The sequence below is a fragment of the Sardina pilchardus genome, chromosome 12, assembly GCF_963854185.1.
Source record: "Sardina pilchardus chromosome 12, fSarPil1.1, whole genome shotgun sequence".
NCBI classification, from domain to species: domain Eukaryota; kingdom Metazoa; phylum Chordata; class Actinopteri; order Clupeiformes; family Clupeidae; genus Sardina; species Sardina pilchardus.
Window position 1 is genome coordinate 31,077,307 of NC_085005.1, and position 22,500 is coordinate 31,099,806.

The 22,500-nt window shown below is 45.6% G+C and overlaps 3 protein-coding genes across 6 annotated transcripts in view; 1 reads left to right on the forward strand and 2 right to left on the reverse strand.

Annotated features, from left to right (window-relative positions):
• itsn2a (intersectin 2a) overlaps positions 1–1,611 on the forward strand; it is a 134,677-nt gene extending 133,066 nt beyond the window's left edge. For both annotated transcript variants that reach the window (XM_062550461.1, XM_062550460.1), the window contains one exon: positions 1–1,611. This exon is cut by the window's left edge and continues 286 nt beyond it. The gene's annotated coding sequence lies outside the window, so the exon portion shown is untranslated.
• Positions 1,612–3,030: 1,419 nt separating this feature from the next.
• On the reverse strand, positions 3,031–9,830 carry fam228a (family with sequence similarity 228 member A). Its single transcript, XM_062550320.1, has 10 exons — positions 9,549–9,830; positions 9,343–9,422; positions 8,344–8,487; positions 7,613–7,690; positions 6,099–6,400; positions 5,957–5,990; positions 4,375–4,503; positions 3,878–3,965; positions 3,516–3,663; positions 3,031–3,138 (listed from the first exon to the last, which is right to left on the reverse strand). The coding sequence occupies exons 1-10, from the start codon at positions 9,661–9,663 to the stop codon at positions 3,060–3,062; spliced, it is 1,197 nt and encodes a 398-aa protein (XP_062406304.1). The 5' UTR covers positions 9,664–9,830; the 3' UTR covers positions 3,031–3,059.
• A 2,042-nt stretch (positions 9,831–11,872) lies between these two features.
• LOC134097659 (dihydroxyacetone phosphate acyltransferase-like) overlaps positions 11,873–22,500 on the reverse strand; it is a 15,293-nt gene continuing 4,665 nt past the window's right edge. For 2 of the 3 annotated variants that reach the window (XM_062550589.1, XM_062550591.1), the window contains 13 exons: positions 22,206–22,333; positions 21,414–21,489; positions 20,865–21,016; positions 18,919–19,049; positions 17,761–17,987; positions 15,455–15,733; positions 14,975–15,054; positions 14,686–14,826; positions 14,422–14,496; positions 13,912–14,011; positions 13,505–13,598; positions 13,351–13,412; positions 11,873–12,664 (listed from right to left, as the gene is read on the reverse strand). In XM_062550589.1, the coding sequence (XP_062406573.1) occupies positions 12,621–12,664; positions 13,351–13,412; positions 13,505–13,598; positions 13,912–14,011; positions 14,422–14,496; positions 14,686–14,826; positions 14,975–15,054; positions 15,455–15,733; positions 17,761–17,987; positions 18,919–19,049; positions 20,865–21,016; positions 21,414–21,489; positions 22,206–22,333 (1,589 nt within the window). In that variant the 3' untranslated portion in view covers positions 11,873–12,620. The remainder of the gene's footprint in view (positions 12,665–13,350; positions 13,413–13,504; positions 13,599–13,911; positions 14,012–14,421; positions 14,497–14,685; positions 14,827–14,974; positions 15,055–15,454; positions 15,734–17,760; positions 17,988–18,918; positions 19,050–20,864; positions 21,017–21,413; positions 21,490–22,205; positions 22,334–22,500) is intronic. The other variant, XM_062550590.1, reaches the window with a different exon arrangement.

Consider the following 22,500-nt stretch of genomic DNA (forward strand, 5'->3'; position numbering starts at 1 on the left):
ACTCACAAGTGAGGACGCTAATGTTTTACACTGATCCCGGGCCAGAATGGCGTGCATTCGGACTAGCACTCACAAGTGAGGACGCTAATGTTTTACACTGATCCCGGGTCAGAATGGCGTGCATTCGGACTAGCACTCACAAGTGAGGACGCTAATGTTTTACACTGATCCCGGGTCAGAATGGCGTGCATTCGGACTAGCACTCACAAGTGACCACGCTAACGTTCTACACTGATCCCGGGTCAGAATGGCGTGCGTTCGGACTGGCACTCACAAGTGACCACGCTAACGTTTCACACTGATCCCGGGTCAGAATGGCGTGCATTCGGACTAGCACTCACAAGTGAGGACGCTAATGTTTTACACTGATCCCGGGCCAGAATGGCGTGCATTCGGACTGGCACTCACAAGTGAGGACGCTAATGTTTTACACTGATCCCGGGTCAGAATGGCGTGCATTCGGACTAGCACTCACAAGTGAGGACGCTAATGTTTTACACTGATCCCGGGTCAGAATGGCCTGCGTTCGGACTAGCACTCACAAGTGAGGACGCTAATGTTTTACACTGATCCCGGGCCAGAATGGCGTGCATTCGGACTGGCACTCACAAGTGACCACGCTAACGTTTCACACTGATCCTGGATCAGAATGGCGTGCGTTCGGCCTGGCATTTATAAGTGACCACACTAACGTTTTACACTGATCCTGGATCAGAATGACATGCGTTCGGACTGGCTTCCGTGTCTCTCCGGATGGCCTCAGTGCAGCAAGGTTATATTGTCACATGAAGAGCCATGGATGTGTGGAACGGGATCCTGTTGTTCTTATTTGTCTGCTATTCATGGGGCCTCTCGTGACTGATGAAAGCCACTCCCACTAAAACAACCCCAACCAATCAGGACAGAAGGGCTTGGAGCTGGTCGCCCAATCAGAGACTGTGGAATGCCTGTGTTGTGTTCCTAGAGCCCTGCTGACTCAGGTCCACTGGCAGATGGAAATCTGCTCTTAACGTGCGACAGAATCTGTTCCCGAGTCAGCTGATTCCACTGATAGCACTCTTATCAGTGTTGACACTAACCTCCAGCAGTGCTAACAGGCCCGGCGCTGATCAAGTGCCTCATATTATCACAGCAGCCCTGCCAGCATTGCTTTACTCCCACCAGGCCACTGCTGCTCTCAGTCTCCTGTTTAGTTTTTATGTGCGTGTCGTCAGCTTAGTACATTTCCTGGGGCAGTTTTATGTGACTTGCCAAAGGAAAATAAGAGGAAAATAGATGCAGGCTGTTCTAACACTCTTTAAGGGGGCTAAATTATCCTAATTTAAGAGAGCTTTTTAGAGCTGATGTGAGTTTGCACGGAACAAAAATAACATTCTGCCAATCTGCTTTTTAGCATTGCTGGTGGACCGGAATCACAAAACTTAAGATAACGAACAGATGTAGCTTCAACATTTATCCAATGTGATGACAATGTATCTTTTCATTTTATTTGCATGTTTTAAATACATGAGGATTTATCCATTTCCCTGTAACTCACACTCACACTCACAGCCTCCGACAAGATGGATGGCCTCTGCAACACATGCAAAATAAATCTACCTTTCCAAAGTCTCTGACGTCTTTTGATATTTGCAGATGACATTTCAAGGTAATCTGGTGAAAGGTCAGGTAGCTGTCAGCGTCTGAAGTCCTTATCCTGCGTTACGCCGACGGAGGTGACCTGAAGTCACGCCAGGGATGCTGTCACGGTAACAATGTTGGACGGGGTGACCATGTCAAGCATGTCAATCATATCTTTCAGGCTGGAGGATAAAAGCTCACAGCTGCAACTAAACAGGATGGTGCACAGGATGTAAATATTTATAGTACTTTATATTCAGCATACTTATATATATGAAAATTATGGTCAATATATTATTTTTTATTTCCCTCCACTCCCATCAAACGGTAATTGTAGAGCTATAGATTATGTATTTAGGTTCATTAAAAGTCTCCCTCCATTGGTGTCTTAAGCTTTCATTCTCTCACATCTAGTTGTGAGAAGAAAAAAAAAGAAAAAAACAACCTCACAAACATAACCAAAGAGCACTCAAAAGACAACTTCTTTGATGAGTAATTACTGTGTCTGAATGACATGAGATGTGTAAGAACCTGCCCTGTTCCCCATCAGTAAGAACCTCCCCTGTTCCCCCTCAGTAAGAACCTCCCCTGTTCCCCATCAGTAAGAACCTCCCCTGTTCCCCCTCAGTAAGAACCTCCCCTGTTCCCCACTCAGTAAGAACCTCCCCTGTTCCCCCTCAGTAAGAACCTCCCCTGTTCCCCATCAGTAAGAACCTCCCCTGTTCCCCACTCAGTAAGAACCTCCCCTGTTCCCCCTCAGTAAGAACCTCCCCTGTTCCCCATCAGTAAGAACCTCCCCTGTTCCCCCTCAGTAAGAACCTCCCCTGTTCCCCCTCAGTAAGAACCTCCCCTGTTCCCCATCAGTAAGAACCTCCCCTGTTCTCCCCCTGTTCCCCTCTCAGTAAGAACCTGCCCTGTTCTCCCACTCAGTAAGAACCTCCCCTGTTCTCCCCCTCAGTAAGAACCTCCCCTGTTCTCCCACTCAGTAAGAACCTCCCCTGTTCTCCCCCTCAGTAAGAACCTCCATCACTCTAAAGACTCACCCCCGGGCTACACCAGGTTTGCCACTGAAGCGCTTCATTCACAGGGCATAAAAAGAGACTTTTAGAAGACTGATCGGATTGTTTCCTCAGCGTACTGGTTGGGGGAACCGTACTGGGTGTAACCAGTTCCATTGACCACAGTGGAAGCTACCTGTTGCAGTGGACGCAACGTGAACGGAGCGCTTAAGTGACGTGACCGGTGTAGCCTCCCCGACAGGCAGGTATTCCCGTACCTGCATGGGTCTAAGAGGAGGCGCTGTGACTGAAGCTCAAATGCGGCTCAGTGTCCAGACAGCAGGAAGTGTATTCATGTGGTCATGTGATCCTTACAACAGCACCAGGAAGTGAACGAACATGAGGTCAGGTGTTCCAGAGGGCAGGTTTTAATGGGACGGGTCAGTGTCTTGTAGTGGACCAGCACTGTCGCTCGTAACATCTCGCGTCGTCTGCGGTGCCGTAAAGGACGTTCTTGCCCCTGGTGATAGAACATGAGCACTGGTCAGGGAAATCCAACACATCTACACTTGACCAATCACAACAGACATGATGACCACCACATCTACTCTTGACCAATCACAACACACATGATGACCACCACATCTACTCTTGACCAATCACAACACACATCTACACTTGGCCATTCACCTGTTGTCACACATCGTGGGAATTGCTCATTTTGGGCAAACCTGCAGGATTGTTGCTGTTAATAACAACACCAGATCAGTTCATGCTGAACAGCAGAGTGGACATGGCATGTTACCAGAGAGGGTTAAAGCGGATAGTAATGAAGGATCTCTGATGTTACTCTACAGTAGGCCAATGCCACCCGGAGGTCATTTCTGCACGGTTCACCTGTTTGGCCTCCAGGGGGAGTGGTCGCTCTGCGGCGGGATGCCCAGGGAGGGGCGCTGGAGCCGGGGCTCGTGAGAGCGGCAGCGTGGGGGAGGGTGGAGGCTCCGTCTCAGGGTCTCCTCCACCTGCGTCCGTGTGTACACCTGGCCTGCAGAGGCAAAGGTAAGCACAGACCAGGGCTTTTAGGCAAAGGTAAGCAGCACAGGTGTGAGCTTTCATCTTGGTAAAGTAGTGTTTGCCTGTGTGTGTGTGTGTGTGTATATGTGTGTGTGTGTGTGTCTCTGTGTGTGTGTGTGTGTGTGTGTGTGTGTGTGTGTGTGTGCGCATGAGGAGTGTTCAAGACGCCTGTCTCTGTAAGTAACCTGTCTGGCAGCGAAGCACCACCCTCTTTTCCTTCATCCTGTCTCGTGATTGGATGAACAGGGGGTCCTTCAAGACTGGGGTCGTGACCTGGTGTAGTTAGGAAGTAATAAAAAAAAAATGAATAGTTGTTTACGTGGTAAGTTACCGAAAGACAAGATACAAGATGTCATGACTACTACTGTGGCTGTACAGATACACTCGATAGTGTGCATCAGAGTGGTTAGGATACTCAGTAGTGTGCATCAGAGTAGCTAGGATACTCAATAGTGTGCATCAGAGTGGTTAGGACGCTATAGTGTGCATCAGAGTGGTTAGGATACTCAATAGTGTGCATGAGAGTGGTTAGGATACTCAATAGTGTGCATCAGAGTAGCTAGGACGCTATAGTGTGCATCAGTGCGGCTAGGATACTCAATAGTGTGCATGAGAGTGGTTAGGACAGAACAAAGCTTTGATGTTTTGCTCGGGTAATAAGAGCAGAGGAGGACATTGTTACCTTGGAGGTGTAGGCATGGATACTGTCTAACAGGAAGGGGTCGTACTCTTGGGGGTCGTAGGTGTCCAGGAACACATACCCCTGAGGAGAGACAGGGCAACTCATCAGCATACACTGACAGAGTGACAGCTGCTGTTAAGCACTGTCTAACAGTGCCACCTAGTGGTGAACTGGAAAACAGCTCATATCTCCACACAGTACAGGAGTGGTTTTTAAAACCTCATCATAACATAGTTACGCATACATTTGCCCTTTTGTCCCATGACATGTTTTTTGTCACATTCAGTGAACCTCTCCTCACTATCCACTAGCTGCCTATCCCATTAGACAACTAGAAAAGCACTCAGAGAGTGCAAACCTCCGCCTAGCCAACACATGTAACCGCCTCCTGCATCCATGCGGAGATACGGATCACTCCCAAAACGTATCCATAACTTCTTGAGTTATCTTGCGAACAAACAAACAGACAGACAGACAGACAGACAAACAAACCAACAACCCTTGATGAGAACATAACCTCCTTGGTGGAGGTAAAAGTGTCTGCTAAGAAATTTAAATGGGAACATAAACATACACAAACCAGCTGACTCCACCTTCAAAGCTGGTTGCCCTCATAGCAACAGTACTGGGGGGTATTCCAAGTACATGGTTTAGTGACAAACCTGGGTAAGTTAAAGGGATAATCCGGAGTGAAATGCACTTTAGATCAAATTTTCGGACTATTGGGAGTACATACGTTGAGTTGACACCAAAATCATGTCATTCGGATGTATTTTGAGAATGTTCGAGTTCACCGTTTTTAGCCAAAACTCGTTAGCCTGGAAGTGACCGGGGCAAGTCCTTTCGCCGCTACAAAACACTATTTTTATACCTCTTCTACTGTTCCAACCAACACTACACTTACGTGGTAGTGAGTAGAGGGTCCCTAAAGCCAAACCGAAGTATCCCCACGTCTTTATGTGGTCGGATAGAGAGTCCAGAATGAATTGAATCGAGTCCGTACCTTTCCGGAAATGTTATTAAAATGTTGTTAACGCGTTGCTAGCTGCAGCAGTGACATTTCCGGAAATGTACTGACTCGATTAAATTCATTCTGGACTCTCTATCCGACCACATTAAGACGTGGGGATACTTCGGTTTGGCTTTAGGGACCCTCTACTCACTACCACGTAAGTGTAGTGTTGGTTGGAACCGTAGAAGAGGTATAAAAATAGCGTTTTGTAGCGGCGAAAGGACTTGCCCCGGTCACTTCCAGGCTAACGAGTTTTGGCTAAAAACGGTGAACTCGAACTTTCTCAAAATACATCCGAATGACATGATTTTGGTGTCAACTCAACGTATGTACTCCCAATAGTCCGAAAAATTGATCTAAAGTGCATTTCACTCCGGATTATCCCTTTAACTCAGAGTGAGGGGTAAACCTCCTAATAGAAGACTGTAAGACTTTATTCTCCCAACAATACAATGCCATAGGGCTCTTGTTGTAGGAGGTTTACCATTTACTTTGAGTTAACTTACCCAGGTCTGTCACTAAACCAGGTACTTGGAATACCCCCCTGATCTATTGAGAACCAGGGATTGCGTTGATGCCCTCCACCATGTTAGCACGAGCACACCTTGGCGTTACACGAGCGCATTATCACGAGCGTGTTAGCACGAGCGTGTTAGCATGCACACCTTGGCGTTGCACGAGTGCGTTATCACGAGCGCGTTAGCGTGCGCACCTTGGCGTTGCAGTGGTGGATGTAGTGCAGCAGCATGCTCCTGAGCCTGTGGGTGTGGTGTGTGTGGTGTGTGTGGTGTGTGTGCGCACCTTGGCGTTGCAGTGGTGGATGTAGTGCAGCAGCATGCTCCTGAGCCTGTGGGTGTGTGTGTGTGGTGTGTGGTGTGTGTGCTCCTGGGTCATGTGCTGCTCCACGCCGCGCTGGATGGGCGTCCACACCTCCTCCGTCCAGCGCTTCAGCAGCAGCTCCCGCCGACACTGGTCCCGCGTCTGATGACCACGCAACCTCTGCTCCACCTCCTGCTGAGGCAACGGGGATAATAATAATAATAATAATAATAATAATAATATTCATAATATTCAAAATATTTATAGAGCACTTCTAAACATAGCTACAATGCGCAACCTCTGCTCCACCTCCTGCTGAAGCAACGGGGAGAATAAAAATAAGTACAAAAGCACACAGAGAGCGCAGACCTCCGCCTGTATTGTTCGTCCTAGGTTGCCAGCACGTGAAGCAGTACAACATTTGGGGAGTGATCCGTAATTTCTGACCTTCCCTGAAAATTTCGTCGAAATCCATCCATTACTTTTTGAGTTATCTTGCAAACAGACAGACAAACAGACAGACATACAGACAAACAAACCCAGATGAAAACATAACCTCCTTGGCGGAGGTAATAATAATAATAATAATAATAATAATAATATTTATTTATAGAGCACTTCTAAACATAGCTACAATGTGCTTTTGAATGATCATTATAGTGACCAACACTCACTATCCCACTAGGGACGTTCAACTCCACCTGGTCTGGCGGGTATTCCAAGTACCTGGTTTAGTGACAAACCTGGGTAAGCTAACTCACAGTACCGTAAGTGGTAAACCTCCTACAACAAGAGCCCTATGGTATTATTTTCTCAGGAGAATGAAGCCATACAGCTCTCCTATTAGGATGCTTACCCCTTACTCTGAGATAACTTCAGGTTTATCACTAAACCAAGTACTTGGAATACCCCCTGAACTCATAGGAATACCCCCTGAACTCATAGGACTTACTGTATCCTGCTTGGGTGGGGATGCCTCGTGAGCATTGCTCTATAATACAACAACAATGCAGTCTCGTTTCCAGTTCCAATTGATCTAACTAGTACTGTCTATTATCAATATGTTAGTAACAAGGTTTCCACTGCTATTGTCCAATAGTATTAGATTATACAAGTAATTGAGAAATGTACTGTACTACATACTAGCATGTGAAACGGTACATAACCAATACATGAGATAGTATATAACATCATATAAAACATAACCGCCTCCTGGATCAAGACACTGATACGGATCATTCCCAAAATTTTGTTTTTTCCTTGGGTCATTTCAGACCTTTCCTGAAAATTTCATCGAAATCCACCCATAACTGTATGCATAACATTTAAACAAACAAGCAAACAAACCCCTATGAAAACATAAGCTCCTTGGCGGAGGTAATAAACCTGGCCTTTCTCCTGTGGTACCTTCACAAATGTGCTTTCTGTGTCCAGCAGGGGCTGAGCGATGGCCTTCAGGTCCTGCTGCTCCACCTCAAGCTGTTTCTGTTGGAGAATCACAAACACGCCGGAATAAACTGAATAAACACACTGCAGAACTGTGAGTGATGTAAATATCATTAATTGCTTTGGGGATGAATAAGGTTATCTATCTATCTATCTATCTATCTCTATAATAATAATAATAATAATAATAATAATAATAATACATTTTATTTATTTTTATTTATAATGCACTTTATATCAGTGATCTCTATCTCTCTTTCTCTCTGTCTGTCTGTCTGTATGTCTGTCTAAACAAGTATGCATACTGAACTAACTAGCTCTTGTCTGATCATAATTTCCCTTTGGGGATGAATTACTGTAGGTCTCTCTCTCTCTCTCTCTCTCTCTCTCTCTTTCTCTCTCTCTTTCTCTTTCTCTTTATCTCTCTCTCTCTCTCTCTCTCTCTCTCTCTCTCTCTCTCGACTGCACATGGTAGTGGTAGTGTGTGGTCCTGTTAGATAGTCTAGTGTGTGTGTGTGTGTGTGTGTGTGTGTCCTGCCATGTCTGTGCTGTGGTAGGCCTACCCTGAGTGAGTTGTAGGAGATCCAGGTAGTGTGTGGTCCTGTTAGATAGTCTAGTGTGTGTGTGTGTGTGTGTGTGTGTGTGTGTGTGTGTGTGTGTGTGCTGCCATGTCTGTGCTGTGGTAGGCCTACCCTGAGTGAGTTGTAGGAGATCCAGGCGGTCGGGCCAGCCCTGCAGCTCTTGGCTGTGGTGTTCAGACACTTCCCTTTAAAGTACGGCACCGATCTCCCCTCTGAGCCTGAGACCAGAGGCTCCCTCTTGATACTCACTGGTGACTGAGGAGGCAGAAACAATAGTCTATAGCACAATGGCTGGCCTATATTCCCAAGCCAGTAGTCATCTGGTATACACCAGCCTTAACTGATCCTCAGTGTATTGTAGGAGACAACTTTCAGGTCACAAAACATCCCGAGATATTCAAGAATTAATAATTTCTCTTTTGAATTACTCAGATGCAATATTATTCATATGAAATATGAATCATCCTGAATTGAAGGTATTCTGTTACCACTTCAACAAATCAGACTAAATCAGAGACTAAATGGAGACAGGGAGTTGTGCGATCTAATGTCGCCCCCCACCCCATCACATGGCCCGTTCGCCAGATCATTCAGCATCCCACACCCTGATACAACACACTACAGGGCCCCAGACAAAACCAAGGTAGCGATGCATGCAGGCTACAGGTGTCCGCTGCAAACGGATCCACCCTGGGTGGGGACCGTGCGAACATGCCCTTGGGCTCATGCGAGGACACGGCCGCTGAATTATTACTGAGTACAGGCGCACTCACGCGGCTCCTCACACGGGCGCGCGGGGTTGGGGTGGATACGGCGGGAGTGGGGTTGAGAGGGTGGGGTAATCGTCCTCAGTTGAGCAAAGAAAAACACACGCACACACACAGCAAACATGTAGGCTGTTGACTACGTGCACAAGGCCAACGGCCACTGGCGATTTCTGAGGCGCAACAACAGACGCCAAAGTTTAGAATATCTGTATGTTAAGGAGCAACGACCACCAGTGAAATAAAACCACACAGGCGTATTGTTTCTGCTTACAATGTAGGCCTGTTCGTAGCCTAAACCTCCATACAAATATTCCAAAAAGTGCCGCAGAGTTGGGAGCCTTACCTTTGATCTGATGAGACATGCAGGGGTTACTTTTTTGTGGACGGTGATGACACCCATGTTCTTCTCTTTCAGTGGCATGGCTTAAGAAACACACAGTAGATAGATAGCTCTTTAACAGTCTGCGAATATTGTTGTATTTCTGTGTACTGAAATATTTAAAGAAAAAAAAGAATGTAAAATCACTTGGTGGATTCTGTGAATCTGACCTGCAGTTTCATTCAGTTGGCGGATGATGAAACAAAAACCATCCCAAGAACAGGTGTCGCGTTCCACTCGGCTAGGCTTTGTTGTGAGTGTCTCTAGGCTGGAAATGAGTAGCATTGTGTTTAGACTGTAGGCCTAGGCTTAAACAGTTCGAGAAATTATTTTTCAAGTGAATCATTTCGCCTTGGCCGCTGTAATATGCGTATGGTGTCATGCGTAACAGAACATGAATGTTTGCAATATGAGAACTGTATTGGAGCGCTGATAAACACAACAAGCCTATCTTCTCCCCAAATTGTTCTATAGAGCGTATGAGCGTCTAACATGTCTTACTGTCTTCCTCAGGGTGCCAAGTCTCCAGCAGCGCTCCTCTACGCGTTGGCTACAGGTGGCAAAGCGCAGCTGGCATTTACCCGACTCTGCGGAGCTCGCCGGTGCCCCAGGACTCGCTCTCTCCGATGTCGATCCACCTCGAACGCTCCTCTCCTTGCGTGCCCTTTGTTGCTATGGTGATATCACACGTGGACAAGTGGAATTTTAAGAGCATTCGTTGCTGGTTTACGGGCGTGTTGACCTCTCTCAAGAGAAGGAGATCTTTGCTCTCTCTTTAGGAGCCGTTTAGGTTGCCATGTCATGTGGCTAAATACAGAAATTGAAAAGGGGTTTGAGGGTTAGTTTCTGACATTAGCCTACGCAAAAAGATATTACCATGCAGTTTGTAAGAGATTATCACTTTAACCTCACACTGACACGGTCACAGAGCACAGTCCAAAACTAGGCTACTGAAATAGCACACATCTAGGCCTATCCTATTTCTATTTCCAAGGCGTTTGGTATGCTGAAAAGGTACAACGTAGGCAACGATACCCAGAGCAAAAATCCAGCAGGAAACTATTATTCTGGTGGGAATGAAAAATTAATATTTTTAGACAAGACCTGCAAGTGCAACATAAACATTTAATCAGTGGTGGACAGTAACGAAGTACATGTAATTCGTTACAATACTTAAGTAGCATATAGATGTATCTGTACTTTACTTAAGTATTTATATTTGGTGAGACTTTGTACTTTGACTCCACTACATTTCTAAGTGAAAACTCGTACTTTTACTCCGTTACATTTATGAAAAACCCTCTCGTTCCATTTTGCCAAAGTGAATCACATGTCCAAACTTTGGCCTGCTACGCACTTCAGTGCGGCCCACCGAGCATGCATTCGTTTATCATAGATCCGGCCCGCCACGCACCTAGGCTGTCATTGCCTGTTCGCTATTTTTTTTTCCATTAATGTGTAAAAATGAGTAAAAATTAGTAAAAATGAGTAAAAATCAAACTGCTAAAGACACCAATTTTCTTTGTGATTGAAGAATGTATCGTAAATAAATAAATCTTCTTCCTTAAATGCTAGGGGGAAGGAAGTATTTGACCCCCTATGTAACCCTATGGGAATTGGTTAACATAGGGGCAGGCAGATTTTTATTTTTAAAGGCCAGCTATTTCATGGATCCAGGATATATGCATCCTGATAAAGTTCCTTTGGCCGTTGGAATTAAAATATAATTAAAATCATCACATACCCTTCACCATAGCTAGAGATTGGCATGGTGCTTTTTCCAGTAGGCCTATTAGCCTGTTTGATTTGCATTGAACTCATTGAGCATCAAACAGGCTAATAGGCCTACTGGAAAAAGCACCATGGCAAGTTTGTTTGCAGTTTGATTTTTACTAATTTTCTGAATTAAGGCATTAAGATCAATTGTCAATGGATGATTTTATATTCCTCTTTTTAGGCAACTTTAGCATGGTGATCTCCCCACTGTAGATAGCTTTTAATGCTTTGTGCTTATACTCTTATTAATAGACAAATGTAAGAAACTATTTGAAGAGTGGCATTAGTATTTTACCTTATATAAGATGATTTAGCAGGAGCTTTGATGCGAAAATGATTCATTATAATTATAATTAAGCCATTAGAACCATAATTCATTGAAGTACTTTTACTTTTAATACTTAAGTATATGTGAAGACAAATACTTTTATACTTCTACTTAAGTGAAAATTCAAAGTGGGTACTTTCACTTTTACTCAAGTAATATTTGACACAAGGTATCTATACTTTCACTTAAGTACATAATCAATGTACTTCGTCCACCACTGCATTTAATTATACAGGTGCCTATAATCAGTTTCACCCTTGGTTCTCACTGGGACTTTCAGGTGATACGGGACCAGATAGGCTACATTTCAGATGCAGACATTCTGTAATCTGTAATTTGATCAAATATACATTTAAACAGCTGTAATTATAATATAACAACCACACAAAATCACATTAGTGCAAATACTTTATTGTTACACAATTTAAAGGTCATATACCGAGACAGACAGTCACCATAATTCAACAACGTGTTGAAACATTTTGTTGTTGTTTTTTTTAAACAGCATCTATTACAGAACATACTGATGAGGTCACTTAGATTAGGCCATCTGGGAATGCTCCCTTCAAATCACAGCACAGACCTTTATATAAAATCAAGTATTATTTGTATCAGGAGCTAGGCTACATGTTAGTGCATGTCTCAACTTCTAGGACATATTGTTATATAACGATTGGCAGTGGTTAGGCTGAAGTCTTTATGTATGATGTCAGTCCTGTCAGCCTCAGAATGTCATGATGTTAGAAAAGTCTGTATAACAATGGATGAACTGATAATGAGAAAATAATGACATTACGTCTCTCTCTCTCTCTCTCTCTCTCTCTCTGTGTGTTAGTGTTAGTGGTGTGTGTGTGTGTGTGTGTGTGTGTGTGTGTGTGTGTGTGTGTGTGTGTGTGTGTGTGTGTGTGTGTGTGTGTGTGTGTGTGTGTGTGTGTGTGTGCGTGCCTGTGTGTGTGTGTGTGTGTGTCACAGTTTCCAGTTGAAAAAGTGACAGATTGAAATACTGTTTGGCAGACGGAAGCCCATAGTGGCCCGGCGCGTATGTGACGGTGGAGGTAGTTTGAGACGGAGCCAGAGTGTTGTGTGTGTTCACACAGGAAGTGCATCCATGCGTCCAGGCACACGCACTTCCTCTATCTCACAGTCTGGAGAAGGCTGCTGACTGGGCAGGTCTCCTCCCCGCTGGGGAGATAAAATAAAACACCACACCATTAGACTATTACAACCATAGCAGGACTATTACTCAGGCAAAACACCACACCATTAGACTATTACAACCATAGCAGGACTATTACTCAGGCAAAACACCACACCATTAGACTATTACAACCATAGCAGGACTATTACTCAGGCAAAACACCACACCCTTAGACTATTACAACCATAGCAGGACTATTACTCAGGCAAAACACCACACCATTAGACTATTACAACCATAGCAGGACTATTACTCAGGCAAACACCACACAGTTAGACTATTACAACCTTAGCAGGACTATTACTCAGGCAAAACACCACACCGTTAGACTATTACAACCATAGCAGGACTATTACTCAGGCAAAACACCACACCATTAGACTATTACAACCATAGCAGGACTATTATTCAGGCAAAACACCACACCATTAGACTATTACAACCATAGCAGGACTATTACTCAGGCAAAACACCACACCGTTAGACTATTACAACCATAGCAGGACTATTACTCGGCAAAACACCACACAGTTAGACTATTACAACCATAGCAGGACTATTACTCGGCAAATCACCACACACACACACACACACACACACATTTATTACAATGCATATGATACAAGACAGCAAAATACGATGAAATAAATGAAAAATACAGATCTCGTACCCAAAATGTCTCCAATTCTCTGGATGTCAGCTTTGTTCACTCTAAACTTACTCTGGTCACCTCTGAAACAGCAAGACAAGAGCAGCATCTTAGCATCACATCTCGTCCTACTGTAAATGTCATGATGCAATGAGAGAAGGAATGTAACCGTTACGTTTTTATTTTCGTTACAGCGTTCATCCTCAAGAGTGTGGAGAGAACGTTCCTCTGCGTGTCGGACGACAGAGCCTCACAGGTGTTGAGTTCACCTGCGGGAGGGGATTTCAAAGAGTCGTGACATTACTGAGGATACCCATGTTAATCGGGGGATTTGACTTGATGTGCAGCAGTCGCCTGTAGCCGGCTGACTGCATAACGTGGTTATTTCTGAGATTCTGAGATGTTTTCCAACTGGAATTGCACGCACGTCATGGTTGAAAACGTATCAGAATCGCAGAAATAATCACATTTTGAAGTCACCTTAAGATGGCTGCAGGTGACTACATCAAGTCGAATTCCCCTAATGTAACCGGCCTACTATGGCTGGCCACACTATGAGCATTTGAAGTCCAACAGTCTCACCTGCTAGGATGAGTTCCATGGCGTAGGAGCGGAGCACAGGTATGTACTGCCTCTCAGTGAACACCTGACCGCCGTCCACAGTCAGATGCTGTAGCACCACCTGTCCAGAGGGGGGCAGTATCACTTAAACAGCATCCCAGACAGGTCAATAAGAACCACTGCTACAGAGTGTGTGTGACAAATGTGATGCTATCTCGGAACACTCATCACATGGTGCAATTTGACCAACTAATGATTCTGATACCATCCTAGCAACATCCTAGATTTTGGGGAGGATGGCATCCATGACTGTAAAAGAGAACAGTGTCAAGAATGTTGCTAGGATGATGTCAGAATCTTGAGTTGGTCAAATTCACCAGGGAGGGTTGAAACGGAGCAAAAATTAAGTTTTTTTGAGAGCACCATATGATGGGTCTTTGTAGATCACATCACAAATGACAACTCAAATCCAAACAGGAGATGTTGAAGAAGAGGCTACATCCGTATTGACATGTTGTATCAGGGACATACTGTAAATGCTGTTGATCTTGTTTGAGGACCCGAAGAGATCGAGGGAGAAGGACTGAACTCTGGATGGGCTCCAAACATATACTTAATTTATTTCTAAAAAAAGGCAACGTTTCCATTGCACAGGATCTTCATCAGTCCAACAAAGACAAATTTCCACTCCACCGGACAACAAAGACATCTGTTAAATTCTGTACTCATTTTGTAAGTTAGATGTTTTTTTATGGTCAGCTGTGCAGTTGTAGTTTGAGGTGCACTGTCTGTTACCTGATAGGTTTGTATGAAGGGTTGGAGGATGGCTCTGAGGAAGGATGCTATTTCTGGCTCATCTTCCATCACGGTCAGCTCTAGACCAGATACCTGCAGTGCCCCACACCTCAACAACAGCGAACATCCCTCCTCAAAGTCCTAGAGCAGAGGGAATGGTTAGGATAATGCATGGATGAGCTTCACAGTTCAGAGCTATATTTGTCATATAACGGGACTGACATATCGAGACTCTGGAGTGAGCAGGTCTGAAAAGTATGAACGCAGTTCACCTGAAGTCATGGCTCACCTGTATAGCCATTCCAGGCACGAAAACAAACTCATTGGAGAAAAGCTCCTGCAGAAATCTGAACTGTGTGAAGACGTCCTCTGTGAAGTAAACCACACCAACAGACATGCATCAGGTTTGGAATATTGTGTCTTCAGTAGTTCTGTCTGTTAATCTGTAAACAAAGAAGTCTGGGAGTTCTATGCTAAAAATAATAATAAAAAAAAAAATACAAAGCGGCTCTATTTATTTTCATAGTACTTGTCTGTACTATGATGTGCATGATCACGTGCAAATGTACAGCAATATGTTTTTGTGGCTAGTGCATTTGTAGTCCCTCTACTCTGCTGTATGCTTTGTTGCTGGTGCATTTGTAGTCCCCTGTATTGTCCTTCTCTGTTAAACTACTCTGCTGTATGCTTTGTGGCTGGTGGTCACTTGTGTGGCAATACGTCTCTGTTAAACTACTCTGCTGTTTGCTTGTCTGTCGCTCGCACTCACCCTTCCTGCTGCTGGGAGCGGTGGCCATAGCAACGGCGACCAGCGCAGGGCGCACAAACACGTGCAGCGCCTGGTTCCTGTAGGAGGCGCACATGAGCACGACGGCGGCGCGCCTCAGCACGGCCTCCTCCGGGGAGACGCACGCTGACGCTGATGCTGACGTAGACGCCGTGCGGGACCTCTGCTCGTCGAGCAGGAACACTCGGCCCTCCGCACAGCACACCAGAGACCTGTGGAGGCACACGCTGGACAACAGCACCTCCTCATCGGGAACCTGCGCTGAGAGGGGTAACAGAGAGGGGGAGGGAGAGAGAGAGAGAGAGAGAGTGTAATGTTTGTAATATTTGTATATTTTGCTTTTTTTAATTAATATTATTCCTCTGAATGCTCTAGCAATGCATCACATGATTTGTTGTGCCGATAAAGCACACTTGAATTGAATTAAATTGAATTGAAATGAGACACACAAAGAGAGAGAGAGAGAGAGAGGAAGTGAATAACTGTTTATGACTAATCAAAAAACTTATTTAAAAGTGACAATCAAATCACAATAACCTCATCTACTCTCATCTACTCCCTTATTGCACAACACTTTCACTTCATGGCCAAATCTCAGAGGGAAAAGCAGCCCCTTGCCAAGATGAACAACGCTGCTTTTGTTCCAGTTTCTTTTCTGAAGGATCCAGAGACTTTCAGCATCACATGCTCTCATGTGGGGGATTACCTCCACTAACCCCTCCTCTCTTAGTCTCCCACTCTCTCCCTCCTTCCCTCCCTCCCTCTCTCTCTCCCTCTCTCTCTCTCTCCCTTGGGACTTTGGGACTTGTATGTGTGAATGTATTTATGGATGTTTGTATGGTGGTTTTGGATGAGGTGTTTCATGATTTCACAGGTTGAGAAATGATACAATAGATCGCTGTTGAACGCCACCCTCTATCCCTCTCCCTCCTTCTCTCTTCTCTCTCTCTCTCCCTCTCACCTCATCGTGAGAGAGAATGCTTCCAGTGATACATCTGTAAAACTGTGTGACCATGAAGACTACACCTCTGGCTACTCTGTATCAGAGCAGAACAACACGCCTTGCTCATCAAACATGCCACAGTTTCCCTGAGCCTGCTGTGCAATAGTGCTCACTCTCAAGCTAGTGACCAGCACAATGACCAGGTGCAATAGCATAGTGCTCACTATCAAGCTAGTGACCAGCACAATGACCAGGTGCAATAGCATAGTGCTCACTCTCAAGCTAGTGACCAGCACAATGACCAGGTGCAATAGCATAGTGCTCACTCTCAAGCTAGTGACCAGCACAATGACCAGGTGCAATAGCATAGTGCTCACTATCAAGCTAATGACCAGCGCAATGACCAGGTGCAATAGCATAGTGCTCACTCTCAAGCTAGTGACCAGCACAATGACCAGGTGCAATAGCATAGTGCTCACTATCAAGCTAGTGACCAGCACAATGACCAGGTGCAATAGCATAGTGCTCACTATCAAGCTAGTGACCAGCACAATGACCAGGTGCAATAGCATAGTGCTCACTATCAAGCTAGTGACCAGCACAATGACCAGGTGCAATAGCATAGTGCTTACTCTCAAGCTAGTGACCAGCACAATGACCAGGTGCAATAGCATAGTGCTCACTCTCAAGCTAGTGACCAGCACAATGACCAGGTGCAATCTCCAACCTACAGTAATACGCCAAATGCAGCTGTGACCTTAGTGCTGCATTCCAGACAGTTTTTCCCAGTAGGAGGTCAGAATTCTTGACCTCCAAGTTTGTCTGGAATGAAATTGGGAGTACCAACTAGGAAATATCGGACTTCCAAGTTGTCTGAAATACAGCATTAGTGCTGTGTGAAGTGTGCATTAAAGCAACATTGAAGCACTTTTCCTCTGTCACAAGCACATTTGTTTATCCAGCAAAAAACGATGTCCACAGACAAGGTAGAGCTATAGTACAGTATGTTGCATGATTGTATGATACATTGCGACATCGGAGCAAGTCAAATTTGTAGTTTCTTGTAGTGCTACCCGATCTGGTAAAGTTACATAGTGCGGTTATGGTTACGATAGAGGGCTGCGAAGTGAAAGCAGAAGTTACGAGTTAATGCTCCGCCGAAATGATTTTGGAAACATTATTTTAAGGTGCGAAAAAACTCTTTAGTGCTACTTTAAGTGGTGTCATATTTTTTTTTTGTCTTTACAACTCATATAACTACATGTCATAAACAAATGGAAAAGAAGCTACTCGATATACCTTCTAACACTTGCGGTGATTTTATCTCACTTGTTCCAGCTCTTACCAGGCCAGTCCAGGAGGGCCCCAAACTTGGTGGCGAGGCCCCGTATCCATGCGGTGCGCTGGGCCAGGCTGCCCAAGGCCAGGCCCCCCCCGGGGCTCTGGAGCAGCACCAGGGCCATGAGGCTCCAGGGGCTGAGCACCGCGCCCCTCTCCTGCAGACGCACCACGCCGTGGGCCAACACGCTCACCAGCGCCTGCGTCTCCTCGCTGGGCTTCTGGGGCAAGTCCCTGGACCCAGCACCGGGTATGGGACAGGGGAGGGGCGTTTAGAAGAGAGAGAGTACCGGTTACAGGACAGGGGGTGGGGTGTTTGGGAGAGAGACAGACAGACAGGAGAGAGCACCGGTTACAGGACAGGGGAGGGGCGTTTAGAAGAGAGACAGACAGACAGGAGAGAGCACCGGTTATGGGACAGGGGAGGTGGGTTTGGGACAGAGCACCGGTTATGGGACAGGGGAGGGGCATTTGGGAGAGAGACAGACAGACAGACAGGAGAGAGCACCGGTTATGGGACAGAGGAGGGGTGTTTAGAAGAGAGAGAGTACCGGTTACGGGACAGGGGAGGGGCGTTTAGAAGAGAGACAGACAGACAGGAGAGAACACCGGTTACGGGACAGGGGAGGTGCGTTTGGGAGAGAGCACCGGTTATGGGACAGGGGAGGGGCATTTGGGAGAGAGACAGACAGACAGACAGAGACCAAAGGAGATGTATTTCAACATTCTGTATAGTTCAGTTGCAGTTTCAGTTTTCAAATCAGGGTGTGCCCAGGTTACTGGGGCTTTTTTTTTTAAATTAGCTCCTGCTTCCTGCTTTTGAAGGAAGGCCAGATTTGTGCCAGGCAAGCACACTTGTGTTCCAATGTCAGTTCATGCCCAGTGAACCTAAATATACACTACTGGAGTAAAGTTAATAATTATGATAAAAAACTAACTAAAACAATTGCGCTATTTAAAAATATCTGTATTGAGAAAAATCAAATAAAAACAAATACAAACAATGGCGCTATGACACCATGTTGATAGACTACTGGGATTTTTTTCTTTAAGCAGGTAAAGGAGTTTACGAGCAGGTGTACTAGCAGGGCACACCTGGCCACTAGGTTATACTACGACCAGCTAATCACCTGGGCACTAGGTTATACTTTGAGTGGCTAATCACCTGGGCACTAAGTTGTACTGCGATCGGTTGATCCTCCCCTTGGAGAGCTCTCTCACGGAGAGGGGCTGGCCAAAGCACACGTGCATGGAGCCGTAGTCATCCTCCAGAACCTTGCGAGCTTTTAGGAGACCCTGACCGAGACACGACAGAGATGCACAGGACCACAGCTGCATTAGTTTAACTGCACTCCGACTGACAGCGGTGATGGGATTGATAAATCAAACACTCCCAACAATAATCAACAAATGAGTGAAGCATGAATGAAATGCAGCCTTATCACAGAAGGCCAGCAGGGTGTGAGGTGTGGAGCTCCTGTAAGGTTAAGAATGTGTTCAGAATTAAAGGAGAATTCCGGTGTGATATTGACTTTAAATGTGTTGAAACATGATACCGAGTGTGAGCGATTGTCTCAGAGCTGATTTCGACCTGTCAGCTGTTCTCCGAAACCCGGCGGGAGCTTAGAAATAGTCAACCAGGTTTTTAACGTTTGTGCCTCGGGCATCGAACTGCCGTGCAAATAAATCACTGTTTTACACCATTAATGAGGCTCAAAGTAGCTCCACACTTTATTGGTAGACTTCTGAGGGCCCTGACATTTAAAACGAGACATCGAGAACTTTGAAAAAGCACTGGTTGCTTACTTACATGACTGTTTATTCAGGCAGTCACTTTCGAAAGTTTAGCGGTAGCAGCCATCTTGAATGTAGTCACGTGACTGATTCGTGACTGGTTCACGTAATCGCTATGTCTATGCGTGCACTAGTCATGAATCAGTCACGTGACTAAATTCAAGATGGCTGCGACCGGTAAACTTTCGAAAGTGACTGCCTGAATAAACAGTCATGTAAGTAAACAACCAGTGCTTTTTCAAAGTTCTCGATGTCTCGTTTTAAATGTCAGGGCCCTCAGAAGTCTACCAATAAAGTGTGGAGCTACTTTGAGCCTCATTAATGGTGTAAAACAGTGATTTATTTGCACGGCAGTTCGATGCCCGAGGCACAAACGTTAAAAACCTGGTTGACTATTTCTAAGCTCCCGCCGGGTTTCGGAGAACAGCTGACAGGTCGAAATCAGCTCTGAGACAATCGCTCACACTCGGTATCATGTTTCAACACATTTAAAGTCAATATCACACCGGAATTCTCCTTTAAGAGAGCTAAAAGTGCTATCGCCAGACTCAGAGAACGGCTGGATGAACTGGAGAAAGGTACAAATCAATTGTTTAACTCAAGGGGAGCTGGAAAATGACTGTAATTCCCCAAATGGTGGAATATCCCTTTAAGAGTGGGAGCGTACCGTAGTGGATTCTTTAGGCTTGGGCACCCCCAGTAGCTGGTGGGCTGTAAGGTAGCGTAGTGTTAAGAGTGGGGGCCTACCGTAGTGGACTGGGCTGTATGGTCCTGTAAGGTAGTGTTAAGAGTGGGGGCCTACCGTAGTGGACTGGGCTGTATGGTCCTGTAAGGTAGTGTTAAGAGTGGGGGCCTACCGTAGTGGACTGGGCTGTATGGTCCTGTAAGGTAGTGTTAAGAGTGGGGGCCTACCGTAGTGGACTGGGCTGTATGGTCCTGTAAGGTAGTGTTAAGAGTGGGGGTGTACTGTAGTGGGCTGGGCTGTACGGTCCTGTAAGGTAGTGTTAAGAGTGGGAGCCTACTGTAGTGGACTGGGCTGTATGGTCCTGTAAGGTAGTGTTAAGAGTGGGGGCCTACCGAAGTGGACTCCTTAGGCTTGGGCACCCCTAGTAGCTGGTGGGCTGTAAGGTAGCGTAGTGTTAAGAGTGGGGGCCTACCGAAGTGGACTCCTTAGGCTTGGGCACCCCTAGTAGCTGGTGGGCTGTAAGGTAGCGTAGTGTTAAGAGTGGGGGCCTACCGTAGTGGACTCCTTAGGCTTGGGCACCCCCAGTAGCTGGTGGGCTGTACGGTACAGTAGTGTTAAGAGTGGGGGCCTACCGTAGTGGACTCCTTAGGCTTGGGCACCCCCAGTAGCTCGTGGGCCAGAAGAGACTCTTCCAGGACGCGGTCATAACTGATGCTGATGGGCACCAGGCAGATGTCATACACCTCGCCCTTAAAGAAGGGCTCCAGGACCATGTGCATCATGCCTGCAGAGTACACACACACACACACACACACACACACACACACACACACACACACACACACACACACACACACACACACACACACACACACACACACACACACACACACACACACACACGCACGCACACACGCACGCACACACAAAACACACAAGTTACCACCGTTCTCACTCCCATCACTTCCTGTATGACCATGGATGGACTACAGTATAATTATCCTGCTCAACATTTTAACTTGTGACATGTTCAACTTCAAACATATGATTACCATTATGTACATACTGTACAATAGTATATGTATGTATGATATACTGTATATATACTGTATCACAAATCTACAGTATGATCCATATCATGTATCACTTATCTGGGATCTATGATCCATACCACATCTCACCTAGTTTGGGATTCAGAGACTTCAGTGTCCGGCTACGCAGTCCTTCCACGTAGAACTCCACAGGGGCAGAGCCGGTCTGTCAAGAACACATTCAGGCTCTTTGTAACTAGGCCTATTCATTCCAGTACAAAACAATCATCATCAACTCCCTAGGAGACAGAACAAGAAAATAGCACTTCCTGGCACATCTACAGTAACTATTAAAATGCAAATCAGTACAGAGGCGGAATTATACCAATATTTGTTGGGGGGTGAGGGGGGTCATTTTTGTCTTGTGAAATTGTTGATAATAATACCTTTTTGGAAGCAGTTTAACTCATATGGAGGAAGAGGATTATTGCAGGCCTTGGGCAATAGGCCCTGATGGGAGAGTTTATTATTAAATATGATGCAAAGTCAGAGAGCAAACCTGAGGAAGCTAAATAGAAGACGAGACTCGTTGTTCGCTCCTAATAAACACTTCATGATATCAGAGCAGTGTGCTGTGATAACCTCTCTGTTTTTGAGGTCTGCTGTTCCTGTGCATCACCAGCATCAGGGATCAGAAAAAGGGCTAGTCTTGTTACTTTTTTATCCACCTTAAATTACATAGATTGTCGAACATACATTGTGACTATCTAACACACATACCCTCACAATGGTCCTGATGTGAAAGTAATTTATTATCAACATTAAATGGGCAATGACATAGATTGTCGAACACACATACCCTAAAAACAAGCCCTGATATGAAAATAATTTATTAAAAATAATTTATTATGGGTGATGACATCGACTGTCTAACACACATACCCTCACAATGGTCCTGACGTACTCGGACAGCACGGCCCAGTAGAGCTTATCTGACCCGATCGCCCGGCGGATAAAGAAAGCTCCGGAACGCCGTAGGATCTCCCCGATCATCTTCATGCCCATGAGAGCTGGAGGGGGAGAGATGGAGAGAGAGATGGACAATAGGACAGAGAGAGAGAGAGACGGAGAGAGAGGGAGGGAGAGAAGGAGAGAGAGAGAGACGGACAATAGGACAGAGAGGGAGAGAGAGATAGAGAGAAAGACAATTGAACAGAGAGAGAGAGGGACAATTGGA